The sequence below is a fragment of the Podarcis pityusensis genome (genome assembly GCF_964106645.2).
Source record: "Podarcis pityusensis genome assembly, chromosome: 2".
Taxonomy (NCBI): Eukaryota; Metazoa; Chordata; class Lepidosauria; order Squamata; family Lacertidae; genus Podarcis; species Podarcis pityusensis.
The window spans coordinates 88,753,491-88,768,479 of record NC_138029.1 but is presented as its reverse complement, the minus strand read 5'-3'; the positions used below and the strand labels follow the sequence as shown (position 1 = coordinate 88,768,479).

The 14,989-nt window shown below is 41.6% G+C and overlaps 1 protein-coding gene across 9 annotated transcripts in view; it reads right to left on the bottom strand.

Annotated features, from left to right (window-relative positions):
- SLC6A6 (solute carrier family 6 member 6) overlaps positions 1–14,715 on the bottom strand; it is a 56,483-nt gene extending 41,768 nt beyond the window's left edge. The window contains exons 1-3 of one of the 9 annotated variants that reach the window (XM_080993487.1): positions 14,544–14,648; positions 5,232–5,267; positions 727–792 (exon numbers count right to left, since the gene is read on the bottom strand). In XM_080993487.1, the coding sequence (XP_080849613.1) occupies positions 727–781 (55 nt within the window). In that variant the 5' untranslated portion in view covers positions 782–792; positions 5,232–5,267; positions 14,544–14,648. The other 8 variants (XM_080993495.1, XM_080993489.1, XM_080993490.1 and 5 more) reach the window with 8 other exon arrangements.
- Between the last annotated feature and the right edge of the window lie 274 nt (positions 14,716–14,989).

Here is a 14,989-nt window from a genome sequence, read left to right as displayed (position 1 = left end):
GGCTGCAGGGTGGAAAAGAGAAAAGAAAGTGTTAGTCCTGTTGCACGAGCAAATTTCCATTATGTATGTTGCCCAATAAATCTAATCTGAAATGCTGTAACAGTAAATTATTCTGGATGAATTATTCTCCCCTCAAGTAGAGGAATTATATGTGTGCCTTCTGTAACAGGTAAGTAACATTTTCTGCTTTAAGCATTTGTCGGTTTTATTATCTTCCTATGTTCCCCTACATATGTTCATTATGACAATTTCTCAGAAATGACAGAATAAAGAGCAATTATTCAAAATTAAAGGAAGAAAACTATGTCATCTACCGGAATATTTGTAAAATATTGTGAGCAATCCAGGGCAACTTAGACATTCCTATCAATGGGGCCACATACTCTGGAGTGTACCTCATTCTTTGCAAGCTGAATACTTAGAAATGTCCACACCCCTTAGACTGGCAATAAAATTATGAGAGCTGCAAAGTCCGGATGTAATGATGGGATGTGGCAGAAGCATAGTGGGTGACTGGAAATGGTGCAACTTTTCTGTAGATCATCTGAAGGCTGGCACTGCCAAGATAGCACATTTGGGAGGGGGACAAAAAATGTTGTAAATGTTTGCAGATAACATTCCTAGAACTCTCAGTGACATGTGGATAAACACAAACGAGGCATCAAGCTCCATGTACAAACATGCCTCCCCCCCATTTCACAAGCATCCCACCTTAGCTGCACTCACCCGTTGGAACTTCTGTCCCCTCCTCAATGCGGATGGGCAGTGCTGGTTCCTCCATAGGGTGAGGCACTGATAGAAAGTAATGAATGATGGTAGTATTTGACGCAAAATGATTACAGTAAGATGGTTCCTTCTTAGCATTATAGTTACAAATGAGACTGGCGATAGCTATGAGCAATCCACTTTCCATACTAAGAAATGACCTGCTTCTAAAAACAATCCTAAATCCTGACAAAGACCATCTCTGAGAATGCATTTCTGTCTGAAAAGGCTCAGATCATTCCACCATCTCTGAAATACTTGAGCACAACTGCCTTAAGAAGTATTTATACTTAAGGGCTATACACTACTCCCTCAAAATTAACACTGCTGCAGAGGATTTAATTCTGCTAAATGTCAAGTTTAAAAAAGGAAAAAGTATCTTAACTAAGAAGAGGATACTGTTCCAAAATTACTGTACATTTTAACAAATCTAGTATTTGACAATGTGCTTGTTTTAACTCTCATGAGAGCATTTAACTCCCATTTAAAAATTCATGCTGCAGCAGTCCAAAAAGCCAAAGCACTAAGCCACAAACACTATAGAGATGATGAGCAAAAATAAACGTATACAAAGATGTACATGAAGAAGAGTCTTCACAGGCTATCTGGAGATGCAGAAAAGGAAGCATCAAGACTTCCAGTTTCACTTTACTGATACATGCCTAAGCAGGTAATAAAGGGGCACACTGTTATATATTATATGCACACCCAGGTTTGTATACATATGAGATACATATGTGTACAAATCAAGACCCATGGCACTTTTTGCAGTCTGTGTATTTATCTCCTTTTTTTGTTGTTGTTATATCCCATTCCTTTTCTACATGAAAAGGAATATATCTTTTCTGTGAAAGATATTAAGAGAGTGAGAAGGAAAAGGGCAAGGGGGAAAAGGAGGAAAATGCCCTGCTCAAGCAGAAGGCTGTAGAGGAACTGGGCTTGGAGAATGGACACCTGTTCTTCCTTTCTCTTGTCCTCTGAAGCACAACATGGCATTCCTCCTTGCTTTTTAAAGAACTTGAAGGAGGGGAAAGTTTGGAGCTAATGCCTCCTTTGCCCCCACCTTTACACAATGAGGAAGAATTACATTTTGCAGGTTAAATGGCCTTTGCAGAGAGCAAATTGAGCCCAAGGAATGTACTAATCAGAACAGAGTATTCTTCAAAGCCAATCCCTTTTCCCAATCCAGCGATGGGCACAGAAAATACACCTCCCAACTCCAGGGGCCGAGAACTCATGTGTGGGTGCTGCTCTATATTGCTAACATTTCAAGGTAGCTGGAGGGCAATGAGCATGTGAAACCACTGTCTTCAGCCTGTTTTTGAGGGTTACTGGGAAGGCATGTGTGTAGTAGGCCATTTAAAAACACAAGACCCACAATTTCCCTGCATATCTCAGTGGTATGTAGGCATCCAGTCTGACCCTTTCCCTTCACTAGTTCTGCTGTCCAGCACATCCGCAGCCCATCCACATGCAGCTAACCCTCATTTGAAAATAGGAACGATGATGGTTTAATAGTTTAGAAACTCTGTCTCTCTATCATGCTAACCATCCAGAGAGGCCATGCACCTTACAGAGCTGGCCAATTATGACATCCAATGAGGCCAAGGGGAATGAGATTCTATGTTATGCTTGCTCCTCATTTCATGGGTTTGCCTGTCTAGGCTGGGAGTTTCCTCCAAGAAGCTAGTAGATCCCACTTCTCCCATTCCTACCAGTAAACTTTAATTTTCTCTGGACAGCACCATTTTACCCCTAACCACTCACCAAAGTCCCTACATTCAGTTGCCATTAATATTACTGCTATCAGGCTCACCAGGCGCAGAAAATGCTGGATCAAGAGGTGGCAATAATGACAGTGAGTGAATCACTTTAAACATTGTTCCCATGGAGAAACATCTTATTAAATGGCATCTGTTGGGACCCTTGCATGTTGTATTGCAGAGGATGAAATGTGCAAATGGACTGTGCGCCACTGTACTGTAGTAGGAAAAACACACAAAATGGGGTTCTATCGTCCATTTTTCTAATTTGGCTAACCATGGCCTGGGATGTATGGTTAGCCTTTGGCAGCCTTCCCCAACCTGGTGTCCTCCAGATGGTGTTGGCACTCCAAATCCCCTCAGCTCCAGCAAGAATGACCAATGGTCAGATGTTCAACTACAACTCCTCTCACCCCTGGAGGGTACTAAGTTGGCAAAGACTAGCCTATGGTGTGGCTGACAGGCATCTCATACATCCCAAGAGGCAGAGGCAAGGAGGGAAATCTTCAAAACCTATACCCACATCTGTTGAGTATTAAGGCAGAAAGGAGGAAATTCTTCCATTTTCCTCATCGCAATATTTTGCAATGTTCCCTTAAATCTGAATGCACTGCTAGTTTATCATGCAAAACAAGGCCATGGCTTGAAGGGAAAAGATGTTTGCAATCAAATTTGCCTCTACAAATGGAGGTACTCAGCACAGAAATGATTACCTATGGAGAGTGTGCTGCACAAGCTGCTTTTTATTCTAGCTCAACTAGTACTTCAGCCCCATAAGAACATTTGTTACCATAGCTTTTAGCTACATGAACCCATTGTTATGCAAACAAGGCAGCACTTACTTTTTTAAAAAAACACTATTGTTTTATTAGACCTTTACCCAGGGCTAACATTCCTGAGGTATCTGAAGAAGTGTGCATGCACACGAAAGCTTATACCAAGAACTAACTTAGTTGGTCTTTAAGGTGCTACAGGAAAGAATTTTTTATTCCTGAGTTTGCCGCTGAGTTAGGGACAGTGTGCACAGAGAATGTCATATAAAACAGACTCCATACCACAAAGGAATGCAATAATTTTCCTCTCCAAAGCAGATTCTGCTCCATCAAAACAAAAACAAAAAACTTAAACCTAAGTGAATCCCTACCTTTATTAAATTTACAAGTTTAATTAAGTTTTTGAACACAGAGACAAATTTTCAAAAGAACTGTGCAGCTAGTTCAATGTGTCCAAGGGGTTTTTTAGTCCTGTGTTTCGCAAACAGCAGCCCTCTCGATGAATGATGAAACTGAAGGGAAACTCATAAGCAGTTTGAGATATGGCATGGTTATTACTATTAAGAAGGGTATGTGTGCATGAGTGTAAAGTCTCAGTGGGTGTACCCAAACTTATGGGCTTAGACAACGTCTTTGCAAGTAACCAGCCAGAATTTGCAAGTAAGCTAAGTCCATGAGCCGAATATATAACTGTTTTACCGCAACCTGCTGCTCCATTTGGTCTGAGAATGATGCTCATTCAGAGGAAGGGAACATTTAGTAAAAGGAGTTGCATAATGCAACTTAAAAAAAACAACATTGATGCTGCTGGGACTGGCTCTCTAGCACAACCTAGTGGTTAAGACTCTTGCTCATTCATCCAGGGTGAGTCACTGTTTCATGTAAATAAATAGTTTGCCAGACCTCAAACTGCCCTGTGATACATAGATCAGCAGACTGACTGCATCCTGTTGCTGTTCTTTGAAGGGGAAGGGGACTGGTAAGTGTCTATATATACTTATATTCATGGCTGTCAACAAGTAATGCCAAGAAATCGTAGAAAAAGCTTACAATATCTACATACTATCTGAGGCCACACGCACATATGCACACGCCAACTTTGCAAATACTAACTTGGATTATGTTATATAATCCAAGAAAAACAAAGTGTATTTCAGCACAGGAATGGCAGCAGGAAAATTTATATTGAGCTCGTACACTGATTTGCTCTATGGCCTTGGAGAAATCTCTTACAGTGCAATCCTAAGCATATTTACTCTGAAGTAAGTCCCATGTAGTTCAAAGAGAGAGAAAGGACTTACTCTCTAGTAAGTGTACCTGTGATTGCAGTGCTAATTACTCTTCATCAACTTCTATTTCTAAAATGAGGGCAATAGCAGTTACCTACTTGTTCACATGAAACCCAGCACTTTTGTCAAACTGCAAATTCAAGTCAGAGGTTGTTGGCTATTAATACTACGACGACGACAATAACTACTACTACTACTAACAGCAGCATTTCTAGTTTGGCCCAAATCGCTTGCTCTCTCAACCACTATTTTGTAAATTTGAAACAATAGGAACCCCACTTCACAAAGTTGGTAAGAATATATGCAAAACAAAACACTGATCCAGAATGGGATGATCTGTGCACATGTTCTGATCACAGATCACCTTAACTATACACAGGAGTAAGAAGAGGCTCTGCTAGAGGGAGCAGACATCCACGTCCTGCAGCCCCAATTCTCATGTAGTTCCCACCCAATAATAATAATAATAATAATAATAATAATAATAATGTTGAGTATTTATCACTACATGACAGTAGCTTATTTTCTGCAAGCAGTTTTACTGTCCTATGAGCAGATGGTGAACATTTGGAATTCTGGAACATTTGAGCTGCACTGCTAATATTTCGCTATTTTCATTAACGAGCATTAATAACACTTACATGAAGAAGAGTCTCTCCAGAATGGATTTTCTCTTCCTGTTTCAGAAAAAGAAAAAATAAAATAAAATAAACAAAAACAAAACAAAACAAAACAAAAAATAAGATGCTAATGGAGGGGAAAATATGGACATAATCCTGCCAGATATGAATGCCAGATGTGTGTTTAAGAACTCCAGATAACAACAGAGTCTGCACTACCAGGCAACTGTTCCCCCCTAATTTTCTGCTTTAATCTTTCATACAATGTGCCAGCTTTAAAAAAATGAAATTCTGGCAAACTGTCTCAAAAGTCAAACTTAAGATCCAGAAAAATTAAGTTACTGCAGCAAGACAGGGAGGCTTATCACTTTCCCTGGGATTTGTTTGTGCATCATTGTCTAGGATCTCCATTGTTTACAGACATTTTCTAGCACCAAAAGGTCCTCTGTGGCCTACAGTAGGGACTCTGATCTTTTAGTCTTGAAAAATGAAAAGCTGAAAAACAGCTTAGGAACATAAGAAGCTGCCTTACACCAGGTAAGTTTGTCCAGTTAGTCCAGTATTATGCACTCTTGACTTGCAGTGGCTCTTCAAAGTCTCGGGAAGAAGTATTTCTCACAACCTTCTACCTGGTCCTTTTTAATCTAGAGATGCCGGGGTCTGAGCCTCATACCTTCTGCTTCCAAAGCATGTGCTCTACCACTGAACTCTATTTCTGGCTTTGGGGCACAACAACTGTTTCTGGATCTCTTCTTGCCAGAGATCTAGTCTGCAGATAGGTACAGGGATCAGTAGAACTCTGTAACGGTTCTCAACTACCTAGTTAGATCCTGCAAAGCAAATACCCTCTTTGGGTCCTATAGCGGATTCTGCTGGCATAGGGCAGGGAGCTGGCTCAAGTATGAGAGGGTGGACTGGAAGGCAGAGAGAATGGGATCAGAAACTGAAGAGTACCAAGGCATCAAATTTCTCCCCAAGTCTGCAGTTTTGTCCTAAAGTCTGCAGTTTTGACAGGCCTCTATCTACTACATTGTTCTTCTAATGCCCACATTCTGGTAGCAGCCTGAAGTCTTAGCTATAAGCAAGAGTTAAAATAATCTGTGCTAAGGAATTTGTGCAGTTCTGCAAGAGATGGGGAAGAAGTAGAGATAGTAACAAAGTGTATTTCGTGTCCTGACAGTCTCTAACTGAAAATAAGCTGCCTAGGTGTATTCTATTAAAATAGCTAAACACCTCTTCTGTACTTACCAAGGCAGGATGTCGTGTATTGAGTCACTTCTGCAAGTGCACACCAAACATTTAAAGCACATCTGTCCAAAGAATCCTGGGAATTGTAGTTTACCCTTCACAGAGCACAATTCTTGACATCCTTAACAAATACCTCCAGGATTACCAGGATTATTTGGGGGTAGAGGAGAATTTGCTTTAAATGTTTGGAGTATACACAACATCAGGCTGAAGTGTAGTTTCAATGCTATAGTCAAACTATTGTGTACTTAAGCATGGCTTGGATATAGGCTGAGCAGCTATAAAGCTGGGTTTCATTAAGTCTAAAGGCAGTCCTAATGTAGAAAACAAATTCCTCCAGCTGCAACTGGAGTTAACTACTATAAAATTTGTTGTGCATGCCAGGCTAAAGCTAAAGTAATTCATACAGGGGGCTAGAAGCTACTTGTCCATTAAAAATACACTTTGTTTCTGCTAGGCAAGGGGATATATGTGGGAATGTGCAGTTATTCTACATTCAGTTTCAACAGTTTAACAGGTCTATTAAACTTGGCAGTGTGTATAAAACAGAAAATATTCAGAACAATTTGAACACAATGGTATATCACAAAGCCACAGAGCTGGGCTTCTCATTCTGTGGACCTTGAAACATTGTAGCTCTTCGTGTTATTTTTATCTTTCTATAACTTGCTTTAGGTGGAAAATATGTTTAAGCCTAAACTACTGCAAGCTCTTAGAACTTGAACCTCTGCGACATCTGGAATAATTTTCTGAATTAACAGTAATTAAATAAAATGATAATGGTGGTGGGGTGGTGATGATGATATTGTTAAAACTAAAAGTAGTTGCATTAGTAATAACAATAAAATTAAAAATAATAATGATATAAATAATAATTTAAAAGAATCAATTCAGCATTGAAAAAAACCAGTATTATTACTTTCTCTGGTTGAACAAGCCAACTTGCTCTTAAAAGGAAAGTCACAAGTCAATGATAAAATATAATTAATATTCAAACCCCAATTTATTCAGAGATACAGTACAGGACACATCTTGAATAAGAATAGAGGGCACTGTTTTTCAGACATTTCATTCCCCTCAAGAAATCATTTTTAAATATTTGACATTTATAAGTACCACTGTAATTTAAAACAAATAGATTTAACATGATTTAAACAAGCTCCAGTAAGTTCAATAAGGCTCCCAGCCCATTGAAGAGACTGGCATACCTGTGCATTGTCTCTTATGAGTACTGGGACAGTTGCACATCTTACACAATGGCAAATGAAAGTTTCACACCATACACATATGAGTTGGAGACCTTGGCACTGGTGTATATGTTTTTGAAAAGTGATTATTTGTAAAGCAGACCTTAACAGCAGAAAGTGCTTTTATCTGGGATTAGACAACAGCCTCTGCTTGAAACGTTAAGAGTATTGTTAGGGACAGGGCACACATGCAGTGCTTCTATGAAGCAAAAGTCTTGAGGCAAGCTGCATCTACAAAGCAAGCTCACATTCACAGCTGCACTAGCGAAGCAAAGTTAATTTTGTAAGGATGCAGAGACAGGGAAGAAGTATACAGAGAAGGCTGCCCTAAACTATACATGAACAGGCTTTAACTTGCCACGAGGAAAAAAATAATCAATCCCTGCTAGAATCATGTTTGAGCTTGAAGGCAAAAGTAGAAAATAATGGGACAAAACTGAAATGCACCAGGAGGGGGTGCCCAGAAGTATATAATTGTGATTATTACTACTGCTACATATAAAGTATTTTGTACTGCAGACAGACCTAATTGTCCTTTGAGTTACTTCTATGAGCAAAGCAACCAATAAATATTATTAATAAGAGCAGTGCAGTAGTAGATATTTGCTTCTGGCCTTTAAGCCCTGCTTAACTGAGGAATACTTACATATCTGGTGGAAAGGAAGCTGGTTAGCAGAGCTGGAGCATCCTGCTGCCATGGCACTTTTGTGTAGCTTTGCCTTGCTAGCTTTGCCTTGCTAGAACTTTCACGGCCCCCACCCTATAGTCAGCTTTCATTTCCCCCCCATCTAAAAACTGTTATAAATGCTGAGGATGCTTGTTCATTGGTTGATGAGACTTACAACAATGGGACCATATAGAAAGAAACAGAGGCAGGCTAGGTAGATAAATGTTAGGCAAAAATATGAAACAATGAAGCTAAATGAGTGGATCAAGCAGTGTCGGATTTCTAGCTCCTTTCTTCGGCCTTTCCTCCTCAGTCACTAGGGAGCTGGAGCTTTTACCTCTGCCCACTGCCTCGCCTTTATCCTTACCTCATGTCTCTGCCTACTTCACCTTCCTCTGGGCAGCCTGTCCCTGTTCCAATGTTAGCTACAGGTGGGAGGGTAGCGGGGAAAGAATGCCCTTGTGACATCAGCAGCCATTGTCTCAGGCTTCTCTCCTCCGTTCCTTAGGTGTGCAAAGAAATCTGAGTTGAGGGCAGGCTGCTGATGCCACAAAAGAACTGTTCCTCCCCCTTAAGCAGGGACACTTCCTGCTCTCCTGCCTAGTTACTAGGGGAATAGGGCATTTAGGTGGCGCTGTCTCCCAGCTCAAGATCACAAGTTCCCCAAGCAGTCTTTAGCCTTCCCCCGCTCAGTTTTCTAAAGACAAGTTGTTCAGGAGGAGGTTTGAGCAGAAGGAGGGACTCCTTCTCAGGACACTAGTCCCGCTCCCCAAATCTCTTGCCTTCCCAATCCCCACCCCTTGCCACCTCCACTGAAATGCTTCAAAGGAAGGAAGGGGAGTGGGGAGAACCAAGCATATGTTTACAGAAACGTTAGTGCTTATATGCTTATCATCATACTACACGTGACATTTGCAGGATGCAGATGGCTTTACATGACCTTGTTTTCACAATCCTGTAACTACTTTCAATTTATTGATTAAAAAATACTTTAGTGGTCCTTTTGACTCCTATCGTCTTCTCCCACAACTTAACTTGCCTTCATATTCCCTCCTCTCCTTCTTCTGTCCTGTCTCTCTTTATATATTTGTGTGTGTGTGTGTGTGTCTTTTCTATGGTAGCAGGGTAGAAAGAGGGGCATTCTATATGGGGAAGATAAGTACTAGTGTAGGCTTGTTTTGGGTTATCACATGCTATATAATAAACAACATATAACATTCTTTCAAGAGCAAGAACAACAAGGTTCCTTCCTTTCTCTCCAACCATTCTTACCATATGCAACAGGATTCTGAAATATTTGGATCTGAACATCCAGATGCTCCACATCCCCTCTACCATTCCACCACCATTTGACCATTTGTGTCAAGCACAGTATCTTATCTCACTACTTCAGCACTCAAGTCATGTGATCATTAGACGATATCAAAGACTAGCAGCATCTTGAACCATTTCCATAGAACAGTTTCTTTTCACATTAATTTACAAACATTTACCAAAACAACGCTAGCCACTTTCAGCACTGTGTAATGGAAAAGTGTCTTGTCCTACTGAGATGTCCTGAATTTATGGTTTAGTAAATTATATACAAGATTAAACTCAGATCTGTATCACAGGATATTTCATAACCTCTTTCCTCCCCAGGGCATAATAGCAATATGATGCCTGTCTATGCCACATCATTATTTTCTTGAAGATCAATTACTTCACAGAGTCATTTACACTACCACACTGAAAACAAAAATGTATTTTTTATTCTGGTGGATGTGACAAATAGAATTTAGATACAGATATTAGAAAGGTTTGTTGCTGACTTGAGGGATGGCTACACAATCCCACTGACACATGTGGGGAGCTGATTGTAGACATTAAAACAGTTGTGTGGAGCCCCAATTCCACAGATGCATTTCAACAGCACCCCTACTGCTGTGTCTTAATTGGGCCTCACTTTGTAAAAGATGTGCCACATGCACAGAGAAGCAGCAAACATAACAGTGATGATGCCTTCAAGCAAGTACAGAACATTTTCACAACATGGTGCTGCTCAGACAAGTAATCCAATCCATGTATTCCAAGGGAAGGAAATCACTTCCCTCCCACCACGTTCACCAGCCTGGAAGTGGGGGAAATCCTTCCCCTTCCCAAGTGTAATGCTCAATTAGAACACTGACAGGCAACCTTTATGGCAAAAGCACCACAAGTCAGGCAGAAAGTGTGAGACAGTGCAACACTAGCATACCTTTCAAGACATAGGCTACTTCCTGAGTTTGGGGTGATTTTGGCTCCTTTCTATAGTCAAACCTAATAGTTCTCTATTGGACAGTGTTCTCGAAGTTACTAACATGAGTTTGACCAAACTGCAGGAGGCAGCGGAAGACAGGAGTGCCTAGCATGCTCTGATCCATGGGGTCACGAAGAGTCGAACATGACTAAACAACAATAGCTCTCTGGCTATTGTCCAGAAATGCCACAAACTCTGACACTAGGTGCAACCATGCCACAATTTGGCCACCCACTTATGAGCATGAATGCCTATCCTGACATTCTAACATGTAGGCTCTACTCAACAAAAGGCTTCTAGTTACACTTTTCTAGATACAGCAGTTTTAAATGCCTCAAGAAATCTTGGGAGGCAGAATGAAGGCTATATATATCCCACTTTCCCCCTCCACAAAAGGAGGTGCTCAAACCGGCTTTCACAAACAGAAATGCAAAACATAAAAATAACAATAATCCAATAATTAAACAAATGATCAAACTAAAAACTGCACCAAAAAAAAAGCACAAAACCACATCACTCACAATACTACATTTTATAATGCCCTTATTTCCCACCACAGAGCAAACAACAGCACAGGATGTGTGCTTTTGACTGAAGTATGGTGCAGTAGGAAAAGGGGTGAATAGACTTCCCAAGTGCTGCTTGACCAATCCAATTGGCAGCCTCACTTCAGTTACATTACATTAGAAAATAAAACATTAAAAGTTCCAATCACACAGCTCCAAAGTCATGCGTAGTTTTGCCCTCAGTACCTTGTGGGCCATATTTGAGAAGTCACTGTGGGACTGGAAAACCTCTGCTGAAATAACCCTGAGAGAGAGAGGCTTATAGTTCACCCAAGCCCTAATAAAGCAACATGATTCTGACAGATCTATACCCCATTCACCTATTTTTAGTATTCTCATCAGGCATTTCTTCATTTCCCCCATTAATCAGTTATCAGACTCTTATGTCTCAGTCCATTCTCCCCTTCCCATAAGAAAAGAGGAACAGAAGAAATTCTAATGATATTTTATTCCATCATGGCAAAAAAACAATACCTAAATGATATCATCACATTGCACTCAGTTACTCCACTGTAAATTAGCCTTCGGAGAGTTGCTTCAGCTTTACACCAAAATCTCCTGCTTATATCTCTTTAACCAAAGCTGCTCATTTTATGATCAGCTCAAAGACCAAGACTTCCGGCCATTTGTTCACTTACTAATGCTCTAATATTCTATAGGCCTCATCCTGGAATTACACAGTTCTATCCAATGCAATTAAGAGATTTCTGAATATAATTCTGTCTAAGTTTGCATACTGGAGCACATCCATGATATAGCCTAGGGGGGAAAGCAACAACCTATTCCCCCCACCCATTACCATTCTGTAACAATGTCTTTGCTGGTTCAATCTCACATACTGCCCCCTACAGGATGGGATGTTATTTGCCACACTTGCTTTTGCAGGCTGCCAAAGGTTATGTCATTCTTGGGTGCCAGTGCTATAAGGAGATTAGAGCAGAGGAAAGTGGGAAAGGAAAATGAAAGACCTTGCGGGAGAGGGTAGAAGGTGACTGGAGGGCAGAGGGAGGCGTGAAAAGCAAAAGGGAGTGACAGATTTAAAAAAGAAGAGAGATCAATATTGGGAAGATTAAAGGAGAAAGAGGTAAAATTGAAAGCAGAGGGAAACAGACCACCACAGCAAACATATAATTTCCCCCTCTGAACAGTACGTTCACCTTCAGCATTTGCCTTAAGTAAATGACATTGCTATTACAGTAGATGACTAGCTCATCTCCGGTACAAAGCAAAATCCATCCCTACTGTAAAAGATCAGTTTCCAAGCAATGTCTTCCAGGAAAATATTCCCACCACATTCCAAAGTCAAATGATGCTACAGAGATTATTTTTATTTACTCAAATATAAATCTAGACATACAAAATCATTTGCCAAGGACACAGAGGTCTGGCCTAGACTGGGCTATATTTCCCTCCCCTCAACCACTGTGTATGAATAACCCCACATTTTTAATAAGCTCATTCACTAAAAACAAAATATGCTTTTAAAAAATAAGAGATTCCAAAATCTTAGCCAGCAGCAACTCCAAATTACATAGCCTGTTAACATGACAAACCTATTTGGTTCTTTCAGCCCAACCCTTAAGACAGTCTTTAACACAGAGGAACAAGAAAGTACAGTGGATACCAAAAGAGCCCATTAACCACAACTGACTTTTTCTTGGCACACTTTCTTAATGCCTTTCCTGATACGGTTAAAAATTAGTCACTATGAATGTTTTTTTAAAAAAGAATAAGCAAAGCTCTATATCCACATTGGGAAGAGCTACAAGGACGTTCAAGATTTCAAAACAGGCAGCTCTGTTTCTTCACCATCACACCTGGCTCTTCATTTCACAGTACAGTATATATTACTTATTTTTAGAACACTAAAGACAGTAAGCTTAAAGAATGCATACTTAGAAATAAGGTCTGTATTAAAGATAATAGTATTTTCTCCCAAAAGCGTTCAGCATTAGGCAGCAGCAGTAATAAGAATGTCTAGTTCAGACATTCACCTTGGTAAAACGTAGGTTGTATAGGTAATGAACACTTTGTTCTCCTCTAAACAAAACAGTATAAAAAGAGAAGCATATCCTCAATTGGCCATCTGCTGATCCTTAACAGTATGCAAAGTGCCTTCCTCCTCATGCTCTTATATGGAAATTTAGATGGTGCTGCCTCAAAAGTCTGTATCCTTCCCTTTTGTTAAATGATCACACACAGAGATGAATATTCATCACCTTAGTGCTGCCTTCTGATCCCAGGAACAGCGGTGGAAATCCAGAATCACTTTATTGACACTGAAGTGTGCTGGAGATTCGGTTCTTGCCAGCAAACTTTCTAAGAATATCACAATCCCTTTCCTTTCACCACTCCAAACCCAAAGAAAATGAATGAACGAGTGCACAAGAGGGCAACTGCAGTCCAGTTAAAGATGTACAGTACTAACACCAACCGTGTAGCAATGCTAGCGCTTGCCTTTTCTGGTAGATTTTTAGTAGCAGAGAACAGCGCTGTTTAAATATAATTTAATCGCACACCGCACAGAAGAGGAAGGGAGTGAGGAGGGCCAAGCACATGCTCACCACACATACAAAGGAAGAAAACGCACTAAAACCAGGAGGAAAGCGTTAGCCGCACCAGCAGCCAATTCCACTTCGCTGCTATCTGTTATTTAAAAGTTAACACAAGGTGTCGGAGGGCGACGGCGGGGAAAAGCGGTAACTGCTGAGAGACCCCATACAGCCAAATCAGAAAGGTGCACATGCATGCACGTTTTAAAGGGGGGGGGGGACACCAGACAAAAGGAAAACCGCCATGCGCTCGCTCACTCGTTCGCTCTCAAAAAAAAGCACAGAAGCAATGCATCCTAAAAGTAAATAGCAAAGGACTAATACAAATCTCTAAGGATGTGGGAAAGGGGTGGGGGGTCGGATAAGGGAAGGTAGGTGGGTGGGTGGGCTTCTCAGCCTACGGTGAAACCTGGCCAAAAAAATCCCCGACCCCCTGATGCCAGGATTTCTTGCTTCCCACCTTGGCTGAGGGATGCCCCTTAGAAAGAGGAAGAAGCGTTTCTTTTCTTCAGAGTAGCTCCCCGTTTTCCAGTAAATGACAAGAGGCGATCCATATGCCTCCGACTCCCTTTGTTCCTAAACGCTACGAGGGAGAGCGGAAAAGAGAGGGAAGGAGAGCGAGGAAGAAAGGGAGAAAAGGGAGCCACCGACAGAGAGAAAGCAGAGCCGCGAAGGCTGGGCTTAGGTCCTTCCCTGTGTGCCTTTGCTCTCCCAATATATATGTAATAATATATATCTATATCAAAAAATCCCTCGGAAAAGGAGCCTCGGGTACCTGTAGCAGCGGCACCCCTCTGACCAGGTATCTGTCCAGCGCCTTAGCTGCCCGTGGGTCTGTCCCGTGTGTCCCGGGGAGAGTGCCAAGGCGGACTAACAGGGCTGCGAGGGAGGAAACGGTAATTTATAAGCGCTTTCTTCCTGACCTCTCGTGTCTGTTGTCTAATGAGCGAGCGCCGAGCATCACCCATCCTGCTGAGTGGAAAAACACCAGCTCGGCCTCGTCTTTGGCGGGGGAGGCGGGGAGAGGGAGGAGGGGGGAGCGGGAAGGAGGGGCCATCTTTCCGTCAGTCCCTTTCGACACACACGGGGGGGGCGGGCGGGGAGAGGGAGGAGGGGAGGCTCGGCTGGCAGGCGGCCCGGAGGGCTGCGCGAGGCGGGGAAGGGCCGCCACAGGCGCGGGGAGGAGGAGGAGGTGGGAGCAGCTGCCTGGCCGGGAAAGAG